Below are 15,197 nucleotides of genomic sequence, written 5' to 3' on the forward strand. Positions count from 1 at the left end.
TCTAAACAAATTGAAGAATACCAAATGACTGAGAAGCACCTAAAGAAATGTTCAACATTCTTAGGCATCAGGGAAATGCAAATCAAAACAACCCTGAGATTCCACCTCACATCTATCAGAATGGTTAAGATCATTCAGGTGTCAGCAGATGCTGGAGAGGTTGTGGAGAAAGAAACACTCCTCCATTGCTGGTGAGATTGCAAGCTGGTACAACTATTCTGGAAATCAGTTTCTTGGTTCCTCAGGAAACTGGACATATAGTACCTGAGGAACCAGCAGTACCACTTCTGGGCATATACCCAGAAGATTCTCCAACATGTAATAAGGACACATGCTCTACTATATTCATAGCAGCCTTATTTATAATAGCCAGAGCTGAAAAGAATCCACATACCCCTCAATAGTGGAATGTATACAGAAGATGTGATACATTTATACAATGGAGTATACTCAGTGATTAAAAACAATGAATTCATGAAATTCTTAGGGAAATAGATGGATCTGGAGAATATCATCCTGAGTGAGGTAACCCAATCACAAAAGAACACACATGGTATGGACTCACTGATAAGTGGATATTAGCCCAGAAGCTCAGAATACCCAAGATACAATCCATAAATTACATGAAACTCAAGAAGAAGGAAGACCAAAGTGTGGATACTTCGGTCCTTCTTGGAAGGGGAAACAAAATACCCATGGGAGGAGATACAGAGACAAAGTTCAGAACAGACACTGAAGGATTAACCAACCAGAGACAGCCCCACCTCGGGTTCCATCCCATATACAAGTCACCAATCCCAGACACTATTGAGGATGCTAACAACTGCTTGCTGACCCAAGCTTCCTATAGCTGTCTCCTAAGAGGCTCTACCAGTGCCTGAGAACTACAGAGGTGGATGCTTATAGCCAACCATTGGACTGAGCACAGGGTCCCTAATGGAGGATCTAGAAAAAGGACCCAGGGAGCTGAAGGGGTTTGCACCTCCATAGGAGGAACAACAATATGAACTAATACCCCCAGATCTCCCAGGATCTAAACCACCAACCAAAGAGTACAAATGATGGGACTCATGCCTTCAGCTGCATATGTAGCAGAGGATGGCCTAGTCTGTCATCAATGGAGGAGAGTCCCTTGGTCCTGTGAAGACTCTATACCCAAATGTAGTGTAATGCCAGGGCCAGGAAGCAGGAATGGATGGGTGAGTGAGCAGGGGGAGTGGGGTGGTGATAGGAGATTTTTGGAGGGGAAACCAGGAAAGGGGATAACATTTGAAATGTAAATATAGAAAATATTCAATAAAAAAAGAAAAAAAAAGAAATTATGAAAGCCAAAAAATTATGTTTCTTTTTAAAATTTTAATTTCTAAAAATAAGTTTTATTATTAAAAAACTTACAAATAAGTAAAATCATCACACACCAAAATTAACCAGACCCAAAGTCATATAAGTTAATGAACTCATGTACAATTAGAATTGAAATTTGAGTTAGAAGCTGTAAGCTTCACATTAGATTTTACACTTCTAGTACTAAATATGTTTTATGCACTTATATACCACTAAGACCCAAATATCCCTGACATCTTCATCAATAGAACTAGAAATCATGTAGCTCTGTATCTTCTTTGATACCCATGGCCATTGCCTGCATTCAGTTTTTCCTCATTTCCTCATATGTAGATTTTCATATTTCCTTTTCCTTACTTTTTTCATGCAAAAATAGTTTGTGTTGAACACACTGTATCTCAAGCACTATTCGACACCAAGATTTGAGTGATGTGTAAGTATCTGTATTCATTTTATTTCTATACATGTTAAAGGTATATATAGAGCCAGTGGGATGGTTGCCTTGCAAGCCTTCCAACCTGAGTTTGGTCCTCAGAGCACACAGTAGAAAGAGAGAACAGATTATCAATGGTTGTTCTCTGACTGTCACGGGCAGACTGTGATAAGCACAGATGTGCACTTTTATGCACTCCTATCAAACACACCTGTGTATATAAGCCATAGAATGAGTGATCACTGGGTTTCCAGCCACAGCTGGTACTTCCAAATGCGGTCCCCACAGCCGAGGCTCAGTGGAAGAGGTGTGGGAAGAATGTAAGGGCCAGAGGGCTGGTACTTACTGCTCTGTCTTTTAGACAGGACAGGGCTATCACACCCAGGCAGTCTCAACAATGTGGCTGCCTAAACAAGCCCCACATAATGACCACAATATGTGGCAAGTTGACAATACCTGTGCAGATGAGGGAGATTTTACAAGGCTCTACTTTAGCTGAAGAGCTATAGACAATCAACAGTTGCTGAGCGAAAGAAAATCAGCCTGCCCCAGGGATGAGCCCCCTGATGGATTATCCAGTTCCAGGTGGTCAGCCTTAAACAAAGGTATACATGAACAACACTAAATAGGTTTTCTAGGTGTGTGATATATACATACATATATATACATAATATATACATATACATACATGTATATACATATACATATATATGCACATACATGCATGTATATACATATATACACATAATATATATACACATAAGACATACATATATACACATATATATCTGTTCATACATACATATATACATATGCATATATATGTACATAAGTACATATCACATATGCTACATATACATCACATATTTAATAGTAATAATTTCAGAAGACCAGAACACAAATTTGAGAGGGAGTGGGAAGGAGTTGGAAGTTGGAAAGGGAGGTATGTAGAAATTGAAGAATAATAGCATGCTGAATGAAATTCTTAAAAAAAGTAACAAAATTGAGTTAAAAAAGAATACATGTTGAAAAAGTTAGTGCAGCTTCTCCACATTTGTCTCAAACACATCACATACTACATGCACACTCCCAGTCTCCATATGTAAATACTCTTGTCCACACGGGAACAGCAAGGAAGAGTGCCTTGTCTTCATGAGTAGACTTAGTTCCAGAAGTCGAGCAGCTTGTGCATTTTTTGTATATTGAGAGATTTGAATGATGCCTAAGCAAAAATGACTTTGAAGAGGAGATTGCGGAAGGAGGCTCAAAACTCTTTATAAAAATTATATGCTCTGTCAACAGTGTGGGGCTCTGAGTTTGAGAATGGCTTAGTACTTGGTTAAGAATGATCACAAATCATTAGTGCTCATCATTCTGAGCAAACAGAACTTCTGGTAATAGTGTTTTCAAGGAGATGAATCACTTAATTTATACTTTCCTCGTCACAGACCGTAGGTGTACAGGAGAACAGAAGTCATTAATTCTAGAGCATTTGAAAGTGACAGAGTGTGTTCGATGGTTCATTTAATGTATTTGATTTGGGGGGTTACATATCTTCTGTGGGTATCATAGCTCCCCCATTTTCTTATTATCTGAGTTCTATTTTATTAAAGTCTTGTCTGTTTATTCTTTGAGATCATTTAAGCCTTTCAACAAAAACGACGTTTTATTAGATTCAACTCTGGGCTTCTTTTTAGCTTGTTTCAGATGTGATTACTACATGAAACTTTTGAGAAACCACCTGCTTATTTTCAAATGTGATTTTAATTTTAATATATTTGTCCAAATAATCTGTATAGCTGTGTGGTGAGATAATTCTTCCTGGATGACTCCTCTGATGAAGGATGGCAGAATTTTTCTGGGTGTAAAACAAATGGCACTAAGCAACCAGAGGTAGAAGATACAGTTTCCTTTAAGCAGACAGCTTTGAGAGAATCATTTTATGAAGTCCTGTACTTAAAGGCTCCAGGTCCTGAGTACTGAGAGGAAAGTGAAAGACTGTCTTGTGTCTTCCATCTATTTTAGGATGTTGTCGCCGCCATGAAAAGGAAGGAGTACAACTTCTTAGATCATCGGGAAATGGATTTTGACCAAGATTATGAAGAGTTTTGCAAACGGACTAATGAGCTTCATGTAGGTTGCACAGTAAAGTCCCTGGTGACAGTCTCACGCTCTCTTAGTCCTTTCTGTGTTACCCCAACTCATCAGTCCCAATTTGAAAGGCTGAGGCATCTTCATCACAGGGAGACCTGGCAGCAATCTCAGCCTGCGTTTTGTGATTTCAGATGACTAACTGAAGGCTCTGCGTTCCCTAGATTAAAGCATCATAAATACAGACTTGGTTAATGATTTGCAATCACAGACTGCTGTGACTTAGTTCTTTGGAAGTTAACTTTCATCCTCTGTTGAAACACCCTGTAGCTTCATTAGGCTGTGGCATGCATTTCCTTTTGTTACTATAGGGTAATGATTATGATCAGAGGTAACCTAACTGTCAGTTATGCCTGGCAGATTCTAAAGGCAGGGCCATAGCTGATCTTGAAGACCTTAGTGCTGGGTCCCCTTTTGCTCTCAGTTGCTTTCTTTCCCATCATCCTTATTCAGTACCAACCAGCCATTCTGACTTTCAGCCCTGGCACCTCCCCCTCTAAGTAACATGCTTACATCATTTGATCCCTCCCCTTCCCTCTCGAACTTTTAACCTCTTCTTTTGTTTATACATGTGTGTGTGTATATATGTATGCATGTTTGTATATACACAACCTGCTGAGTCCATTAACTTGCTCATATACATGTGTGTGCATATCTACATGTCCATGTATATATGTATTTAAAGTGCAACCTAGGCCCCTCTCATCTCCTATCTTAAAAATAACCTGATTCTGAATTTGGTTTACTGGTTAGTTGACCTCTGACTATAAAGTCCCTTTCCACTTCTCTTTCCCTTAACTAGTAATTTTCCACATTGTCTTTTAAACAAATCCACTCTCTTGAATTCAACCTGCATCTCTATAAAACTGGAATGAAAATACCCACATCCCCAAGGCTCTAGATGGAATAGGTAGACTGACGGATCTCAGGGATAAGGAATGGAGGCAGGGTATATGGGGGAAAGAATGTGGGGTTTCAGGTGACTGGGAGTCATTGGGATGAGAGCTCTGCTGGCAAGGGGTGGAAGCCTGCAGCCCTGTCCTGACTGAGGAGGGGAAGTGTTGTGAAACCAACCACCCAGGTGACTTCAGAGAAATGTTAAGTGATTCTTGCTGAGTGAACACGCCTTTTTAACATAAGAAGAAATACTTGCAAAAAACAAAACAAAACAAAACAAAAAAGAAGCAATAAAATGATTACATTTTGATTACATTATATATAAATCATAATCCAAACTGAATAGTAGACAGTAACAAACATATTATGCCTATTTTTTTAATGCAATTTTTAAGGCACAAATTTGATTCATAGTAAAAAACTTATGAGGTTCTCAGGACAGCTAGGTCACTTTGGCTTCTGGGCACTTATTTCCCTTTTAAGCTTACTAATTTTCTACTACAATTTCCCATGATTTAGAAGAGGCATGAAGAATGTGGCTCTCTTGTCTTCTGTTGATAAGTAGAAAATCCTCATTGTTTCTCGATACTGTGATACATATTTTTAATCTCAACCCTTGGGCAGTAGAGGAAGGAGGGCTGTGAATTTGAGTTTAGCTTGGGTCTCATAGGATGACACTGTCTCAAAAAAAAATATCTTAGTGCTAGTTCATTGTTTGTTATAGAGTTTTGTTCTGTTTTTAGAATGAGCTGCAGAGGTTCATGGACATCACATTTGAAAAGATTCCAAGCACGAGGCAAGCTCTGAACACGTTGAAGAAATTCGAAAGGTAAAGGTTTGAAATAACTTCCCAAGCTCTGTCTTCTAAACTTGGGTTAATATGAGCACAGTTTAGCTTCTTTTTATAGCTTATCTTTTATTGTAATTATAACTCTTATTATAACTTCGAATTATAATGTGAAGAAAAGCCTCTCTCCACAGTCTGAGTCACAAGGTCACAAGTTTTAAGTTTTCAGGGGCTGAAGAGGATTAATCCCTGGAAGGATTAGGGATTTGCTTCATCTCTGCCAGTAGAGAATACTCTTAGCTTTGAAGTAGGCTGCAGCCGCCTGTAATAATACTGCCTAATGTCTGAATAATTTGACATAATTCTTCCCAGGTTAGTGGTTTTGCCTTGTAAGGATTGATACTAATTTGGCTCTTTAAAATGCCGCACAAGTACTCCATTGCTTTCACTTGGACTGTTTTTAAATGAATGTTATTAAATAATATAAATGTTATAAATAATAATATATAAATTCAATAATATTAAATAACATATATATATAATATGTATAATAATACATATATATATGCTCATTAATTCAAAACTTTGTCCTTTTTTTGTGTGTGTTTCAATCAGATTGAATATACCTAACCTTGGTATTGAAGAAAAATACCAAATAATTTTCCAGAATTTTGGGGCTGACATCGACATGATTTCTAAGCTGTATACAAAACAGAAGTACGATCCTCCCTTGGCTCGCAACCAGCCCCCTATAGCCGGGAAGATTTTGTGGGCCCGGCAGCTATTCCACAGGCTGGAGCAGCCAATGCAACTCTTCCAGCAGCATCCCTTTGTGCTGAGGACTGTGGAGGCCAAATCTGTGATCCGCAGCTATAACAGGATAGCCAAGGTGCTCTTGGAGTTTGAGGTCCTCTACCATAGGGCCTGGCTTCAGCAGGTGAATTCCTGATTGGATGCTCCTTAATTAGTTTCTACTGTACAGGCAGAGGGAATCCTCTTCTTGCATTTGACAGGGATATTTCATAAATCAGTTTGGTTGAATTTAATAAATCAAAGTATATAATGTAGCCATAAAAGAAAATACTTATTAGTATTGAAAAAAAATAATAAGCTAGGTAGTAGAAGCTCATTGTTTAATTTGTAATCTCCTAAGTGAGAAAGCCACACAGCATTTCACCACTCTGTCAGTTAGGGTTTCTTTTCTTTATCCCTTTAAAAATTCAGTAAGATCCTGGTTAGGGTATAGCTTAGTGGTAGATAATTTGCTTAGCACACATGAGACATTGGTTTTTTTCCCCAGCAAACACACACACACACACACACACACACACACACACACTCACATACACACACACCACAATATACATTCACAGACATTTACACATACACACACTCAGACACACAGACACACTCACAGACACACAAATAGACACATACACCCTCACAGACATTTATACATACACACACTCAGACACACACACTCACAAATACACACGCAAACAAAGACACACATATACACACTCAGACATACACAGACATGTAAACACACACAAAGGTACATATACAATCATACAGACACAAAGACATATGAACATACAGATACATACACACAGTGAGAGAGAGGCATATAGAGAGAGGGAGAGACAGAGAGAGAGAGACAGAGAGAGACAGAGAGACAGAGACACATACACACAGAGAGAATAAGATTCTGAATGTGTTAGTAAATTCAAGTATGTTCGTTGAAGAAGCCTTATGCTTTATTTGGTTGTATTAATAGTGAATTAAGATGTAGTCCACCAATACTTGTGTTTCTTTGTAGATAAGTAACAAGTAATAGTTGTATAGCTGTGTCCAGTGAATTTCTAAATAAATAAAAAGCTGAGTTTGTGTAACTTTTATTAGGAAATACAACTGATTAGGCATAAAGTGCTAAATATCCTTTTGGACCAGTCTATTTGATGTTCTGTAAACTTCTTGTAGCTTATAGGCAATAAGCTTATAGACTTTCTATCTATAGGCATCTCTTTCTTTAGGTCAGGGAAATTTTCTTCTATGATTTTGTTGAAAATATTTTTTGGGCTATTGAGCTGAGAATCTTCTTTCTTCTATTCCTATTAGTCTTAGGTTTGGTTTTTTCATAGTGTCCCAAATTTCCTGGATGTTTTGTGTCCAAGCATTTTAAATTTAACCTTTCTCCTAGGCTATTGCATTGTCTACCTACATGTCGTGTGTGAGTCTCAAAAATGAAAATATTACATTCAGTTGACTATGTAATATTACCACCAAGAACCCGAAGGCTGTTTTTTGAGAGGGAATCTAGGAGAACAGTAGGGGACCCCATTGTCTGGGCTTTAGCAGGGTCAAGTCCAAGGGATAATAGTAAATAAGTGGTCACTAAATCCCAGAAATGGTTGAGTCAGATGCTGGTGTACACTCTTGTAGTAATAATGTTGACTATTTCCCACAGATTGGAGAAATTCACTCAGGTCTTGAGGCTTCTTTATTGGTGAAGGCTCCAGGCACAGGGGAGTTGTTCGTGAACTTTGATCCTCAGATATTAATCTTATTTAGAGAAACACAGTGCATGTCCCAGATGGGTCTACCTGTGTCACCATTTGCAGCTGCCCTCTTCCAGAAGCGGAACATATACAAAAAGAACTTCAGTGACATGAAGGTATAGCACTTTTATTTCCCCCAGATGTCTCAAGAGTACATTTATTCTGTTTTATTTTTTCATTTGATTTTATGTGGGTGAGCCCATGTGTGCATGTGCACATGGAGACCTAAGGTTGATATTAATAATCATCTTCAATCACTCCCCCACCTTACTCCTTGAGTTAGGGTCTATGAGTCAAGCTGGGTGCTCACCAATAAGACCAATATCACTGGTCAGCTTGCTGTGGGGATTGCCTGTCTCCATTGTCTGAGGCTGGAATTACAGGTGCGCTGCCTTGTTTATGTGGCTTCTTGATAGGAGGGTTTTTGGAGGGGATAAAATTTGCAATGTAAATAAAGAAAACATCTAATTAAAAAAAAAACTGAATTCCAGTTCTTACGATTGAAAGTTTGGGCTTTAATTGTGAGTGTTTTAGGAAGTCATGGAGTGTAGAATTTTGGGGCTGGAATAAAAAGGCATATTAACTATCATTCTTGCTTCTTGGTGGGTAGACAGAAATGGACTTTAATTGGGCTAAGAGTACCAGTGGGAAGCCAATATTTTGGTGTGTAGCATTGATCCAGGATGGCGAATGAAGACAGTAGCTTGAGTAGAATGACCACAGAGTTTGGTTAGACAATTAAGGGTATGTCCATAGACAAGTTAGGAGGGAACTCAAGCATAATTGAAGTGGGTTACTGACCATTCATGGCCAGGTTGTACTGTATACAACTTGCACAATAATATGCAGTGGTGTTGTCTGTAAGCCTCATTTGTAGAGACGATAAAGGCTTGAGATAGCCTATTTTGTGGGCCCATTCGAGTATGTAGTTTCTATCTTATGTCCAAGATGGCTTTTTGACATCCACTTGTCCATGGTACCTATGCAATTAAACCTAGAAGCCTGGAGCTCAGTAGAGCATTCAAAGTTGGAGGTAAGCTTTTTAGAGATAGCTTTTTAGACTGTAGCTACTATTAATGATCTTGTCCTGGATGACAACTTTTAGGGAGGGACAAAGATAGAAAAGAGTAGAGGGCCATTGGACTAAACATAAGGCCATTCCAATATTACTGGCTCTAGTCGAAGATGACAAGCCACAAAAAAATAGGTGTGAACTTTAAGATAAGATTAAACTAAGTGTCAAGGAAACTGAGAGTAAAGCAAATATTACAAGGAAGGACTGACTACTACTGACAAATCTATTGCCCAGAGGATGAGAAAGAAAAATTCAAAGATCCGGCCAGGGTCCCGGATCACATATAAACTGTTACTAAAATGTCATAGAAAACCACTGTGGTGGTGTATGTAGTAATCCTAGCACCTGGAAAGTAGAGCAAGAGGATCAGAAGTTCAAGGTCATCCTTGACTATGAGACAAGTTTGAGGTTATCCTAATATATGTCATACTCTGTCTCATAGTCTGAAATCATAGTGATTAGCCTTGCATGATGACACTATGATCATGCACTCACGCAGTGCCTTATGATATAAACCCCTCTCACTTTCTCCCTCCCTAGCACTCCCCCTTCTCCCCTCGCACTCTGATGTACTGCAGATTGCATATGGAGATATATACATGCTAACAAGTGCTCTTTCACCCAGCTGTGTCCTCAGCTCACCCTTCGCTCCTATAATCCAGACTGGCCTTGAACTTCCAATTCATTTGTTTCAGTCTCTCTAGTAGCTGAGATTACTGACCTCTCCCTCCATTCTCAGTTCATTTAAAGCCCTTTATGGTAATTATTTAATGTCATCTTCTTACTACCATGTAAGATGGGTGGGGCAAAATATCATGTGATTCAGAGAAATTGGCAGCATTAATGTCTCATAGTTAAGTGACAGAATCAGGACCAGAACCCAGAATTGTTCTTTATTGTCTTCTCATTGCTCTCATTGTGTTAAGAAGTTAAAATCAGCCATGGGCAGATATTGCTCTAATCTGGACCCATAAAACACTAGTCAGCATGCTTATATTCTCTTTATATTCTTTTGGGTCAGAAAAAACCCATCAGGACAATTTATGTATTTACAAGAGCAATGTTCTACTAAGAAATCAGCACTTGGGAGGCAGAGGCAGGTGGATTTCTGAGTTTGAGGCCAGCCTGGTCTACAAAGTGAGTTCCAGGACAGCCAGGGCTACTCAGAGAAATACTGTCTTGAAAAACCAAAAAAAAAAAAAAAAAAAAAAAAAAAAAAGAAAAAAAAAGAAATCATATTTATACAGATACATAATTACTACTACTAATTTTCCCCACAGGGTCTTTTCTCCATTATATGTTGTAGGTAACATACTACTTCAAAATATAGGAGCTTTTAGCAAACTTTTCATGGTTCCATGTTAAAGGGTTTGAACAGGTGTTGAATGATATACTCAGCTGGGATTGCAGACTGAGTCTTCTCTATAAGAATTTCTGGTATGGACTCCCCAGGCTAGAATATCTTATACCGCTAGGAGCTAGTGCTACACTAAATAAAAAGGCCACCTGTTCTCAATGGTAGCTCAGATGTCTCACAGAATCTTTCTGTTGACCCCCCTTGGTTCTTTGAATGCACACCAAAATTCAGTGAGGGGGGCATAGACCGAACTCCATGAGAAGAGGGGCAAAGAATATGTGAAAGCCACTACTGTTCCAACCAAAGTGTGAACAAGCAAATTGCTATCTGGTTGGCATTTATGATGTCTTAGAGATGGAACGAGTTAGAAGTCCTTGTATAACATGGCTAGCTGGTGAAAGCAGACTTATTGGGAAACTTGGGAATCACGTAAAGCTCTCCCCAGCTTCAGAGTCTACTGTACTGGGAATCTAACAGTCTATACAGATATGCAAACAGTATCTGGCTGTTTCTTTTATTCATCTTTTTCTTGGGTTATATTTGAAATTGCAAAGAGATGATTTCATGTGGGCTGTAGTAAGGAATATAGACTGTGAAACCGACATGACCCAGCCCCAAAGCATTATCTCTGGGTGACTGACTTTACCTCCTAAGCCTCAGTTTCTCATTGGTAAAAGGGATGGATGGTACTTCCTGGGCTTAAAAGATTAAAGGTAAAGAGTAGAAAAACCGCAGGATGCAGTTCTAAGAACCATTTTTCCAATAGAATAAGTAATTGACATTAAAAAAGAAAAGAGCAGTGAGCAGTGGCTAAAAGCTTTAGGAAACTTAGAAGCAGCTGCTAATAGAATAATCAAATTTAGCTTTTTCAAGTAGCTTTTGTGGAAGATGAAAGGGTCTTACGGAAACCATAGAAAGGCATTGTAGAAAGTTTGAGCTCATTTGGGAGATGTTAGGTTTAACTGCCTTCTCAAAGCCCACCAGGACTTCCTATGCCTTTCTGACAGGTTCTGTAAAATTATGAATATTAGTGTGATACCATTGTATATAGAATTTGGCAAACATATCCACCCATGGGTTATTTTTGTTCTAGTACATAAATGAAAACATTTTTTTTGGCAGGCAATGATCTAATATCATGTAATTCCATTAGTTTCTGTACAAGTATGAGTTTAAGATTGCTTGTCTTTAAGAAGCACATTGATGCCCTTTGTGAGGAGTGTGCACTATTAGATATATTTGAAAAGGACAGAATAGGAACTAACCTTGACTTTTCATAGAGAACTCAACCCCTCCCTATCGTTTCAGACCACAAATTCTTTTTCTGATAAAAACAAATGGGTTAGTTAAATAGATGTTGATTGATCCTCTCCTATATTGTAGCTAATGTTTCAAGGAAATTAGAAAGACAGGTTAAAATTTTTGTCTTTGCATTGTTTATGCAGTTGCTCTCGACTTATGGTGAGGTTGAATATACTGTAAGTAAATAACACAATTATTACACTTAAATGGCCACTATAGTATAGCGTGCTCTGTCTTCAATGTGCCCACTGTTTTAGCCAAGAGATGATATTTAGAGTCATTTGACATCAACACTGATTCTTGACTATTCCTCTGCCCTATGGGTCTTACATCAGAATTTAGTTGATTGTTCTGAATAGCAATGGCTTTCATGATAAACACAACTGTGATGGTGACTATGGTCTACAGGAGATGCTCAAAGAGCAGGATGTACCTTGTTCCCATAAAAACAGAATGAGCGAGCCCTCTGAGACACAGACAGACATACTGTTCCTGTAATGTTGCATAGTTTAGAAAAATTACTTGACTTTTGGTCTGAGTAGATGCCAAGAAATGATCCTCAATTTCTTTTTGATTCTCAATTCTAACTTACTGGGTTAGGGTTTGGTAGGTGTAGAGAAAATACTTATCAGTCATATGTTTTGTTTGTAACATTCTCCCTGCCAGGATGTTAGATTACAATAGTTTGACCAAACCAAAAAGTTATCTCTCTTAGATAAAAATACTAGTAGATATTAAAAGTAGCATGAAAACTGGCTATTTAATCACATTCCATTGCAGATGATGCTGTCTGAGTACCAGAGAGTGAAGCTGAAAATGCCCCCTGCTATTGAGCAGTTGATGCTCCCACACTTGGCTAGAGTGGATGAAGCCCTCCAACCAGGCCTGGCTGTCCTGACTTGGACGTCCCTGAATATTGGGGCCTATTTAGAAAATGCTTTTGCAAAGATCAGTGAGTGTGCCTACATGCTTTTTATTTCTAATTTTAAGAGCTTGGTTCTTATTGCTTACTGGATAATTTGTTATTAAATATGCTGTTATAAATAATGAAATGAGAAATAAGGCTCAATACTTCCACACAGAACAACAGCTAAGTATAAGGAGTTCAATAATTTCTTAGAAACTATAAATATTCAATTATTTAATTTTATTCCCAGAGGTTATCCATGTAATTTTTTTGATTGTTATTTTTAGTTATTTTTAGTATCCAAATGATTTTTAAGGCCATTTAACATCTGTGCTAATTGATTGGTTCATTCAAATTGTTTTCTCTTTAATCTTTCTCCCTCCCACTTACCATCTCTCCTTTCACCCCGTATTCTTTCTATTCTTCCTCATTATCCTTATCTCTTAGACCAAACTCAGCTCTCTGTGCATACAGTAGACAAATGCTCTACCACTGAGCTCCTTTACAGACTTCTCAGCAGTTTGTGGGAACTGGATTTGGATGCAGCAGTGTGCTGAAGGACAGGACATTTTGAATGAGAAAAGTTTAAGCAGGTATTGATTTTCTGTAACTAGGGAGCAGTGCTTAAAACATACATAAGAAGGCACACTCCATTGAATCCAGTTTCCCAGAATAAGCCAGGAATGCCACAGACAACAAACAAACAAACAAAACAAAAACAAACAGAAAAACTGGGCTCAAAAAATGCTATAAAAAGTCCATCTGGGATGTTAAACAGTTGGGAATGTTCGTTTTACATAAGTCTTTTCACAGTCTCACACTATCCAATAGTGAGCTCTTCCATGAGATACTTCCCAGGGTTCATAGTTACTTCTAGAACATACTAGCTCCAGATCTCCTATGTAAAGAGGAACATACAGATTGGAACAAAATGGTAGAATTTTTTAAGAGACATTTTTATTCTTTTTCCCAAAATAGTGCTATCTGTCCTCTCTTCTTCATGGCCCAAATTTATCTACTTTTTGTGGCCCAGGATAAGAAGTTATCTCATGTATACTTCCTCCCAGGGCCTCTCTTGTGTTGATAGTTGGGACCAGAGGTACTTGTATTGCACACATCTCCTAATGGTGTAACTCAACTCCATCTTTTCTCAAACTAACTGCAAAGGGCTTAAATACCAGCCTATTTCTTCTGCTTCTTTTCTGTCAGTTTGGTGTTGGAAGTGCTCCAATACTTATAGAATCCTAATCGCATAATTTCCATTACTTCACTTCTCTGACCTTTTTTTTCTGACCCATTTTGTCATGTTACTTCCTTTCTTGGTTGCATTTTCCTGGGATTCCCTTCTAGATAAGTCCTGTGACACTACTCTTTGTCTCTTTTTGTATGTCTCTGTCTATCTTTCTATGTCTCTGTCTATCTTTGTGTGTCTCTGTCTCTTTGTATCCCCTGAAATATGTCTTGGCTTATTGATAACTTTAATAACTAGGAGCTTGTCTTCTCAACATGTTTTTTACTGTACTTTCTAAATAACTATATACTACTTAATATGTATTAACTTAGCAAGTACATTCCAACTCAAGAATATTTGAGGAACAAGCTAGTAAGCAGAGCTCGTCCATGACTTCTGCTTCAGTTCCTTCACCCAGTTTCCTGTCTTAAGTTCCCTGGATAATGAACTACAAGCTCTTAGATGAAATAAACCCTGTCCTCATAAGTTGCTTTTGGTCATGGTGTTTTATCACAGCAGTAGAAAACCTACCTAAGACAGTTGCATACTTTTGCTTGCTTAAGTGGGAACTAGTTTCAAAGATAAATTTTAACATAGTTGTTTTCGCATATTAATGAAGTATGTTTAAGATAGACTACAGTTTGCAATGGGATATGGAAAGTTGCACAATTAGATAACCATAGCGTTAGGAGGATGGAGAAAGCTGTGCAACAGTTTAAAAAAGAATTCTCAATTTAAAGGTTAGAAAGGAACAATCCAGAGATGCTAAATGGCATCTAGTATTGAATAGATAGAAGCAATAAAGATGACTTTCCTTGCCTCTAAACCAATATTCTTTCCAAAATATCTTACCATAGGAAATATAACAAGAGTAAATGAGCTAAAATCTCTAAGGAGGCATTTATAAGGTATATAAAGCTTTCATAGTAAGAGTTATCACAATCAAATTAGAACAGGCTGCTAAGGTAGTCTTTAGTAGTATTTTCCCTAGAGAGGAATTAGGATTAGAGCGCTAGCAATTTGGATATTTTATTAGATGCTAGCTAGAGAGAAGTACATAGTGTCTAAAGAAATCCTGATTCTCCTTTTTAAATTGTGTTTTCTTTTTATAACTTAAGCAAAGAAGATAATGAAGAACAAAATTGAGCATCATTA

The 15,197-nt window shown here is 38.0% G+C and overlaps 1 protein-coding gene across 1 annotated transcript in view; it reads left to right on the top strand.

The window, feature by feature from the left end:
* The window catches only part of Dnah5 (dynein axonemal heavy chain 5), a 249,501-nt gene that overhangs the window by 41,422 nt on the left and 192,882 nt on the right, over positions 1-15,197 (top strand). Inside the window, exons 12-16 of the mRNA XM_031360281.1 lie at positions 3,803-3,910; positions 5,569-5,654; positions 6,228-6,549; positions 8,080-8,286; positions 12,685-12,856. Coding sequence (XP_031216141.1) covers positions 3,803-3,910; positions 5,569-5,654; positions 6,228-6,549; positions 8,080-8,286; positions 12,685-12,856 — 895 coding nt within the window. The remainder of the gene's footprint in view (positions 1-3,802; positions 3,911-5,568; positions 5,655-6,227; positions 6,550-8,079; positions 8,287-12,684; positions 12,857-15,197) is intronic.

This window comes from Mastomys coucha, unplaced genomic scaffold, assembly GCF_008632895.1.
Source record: "Mastomys coucha isolate ucsf_1 unplaced genomic scaffold, UCSF_Mcou_1 pScaffold8, whole genome shotgun sequence".
Taxonomy (NCBI): Eukaryota; Metazoa; Chordata; class Mammalia; order Rodentia; family Muridae; genus Mastomys; species Mastomys coucha.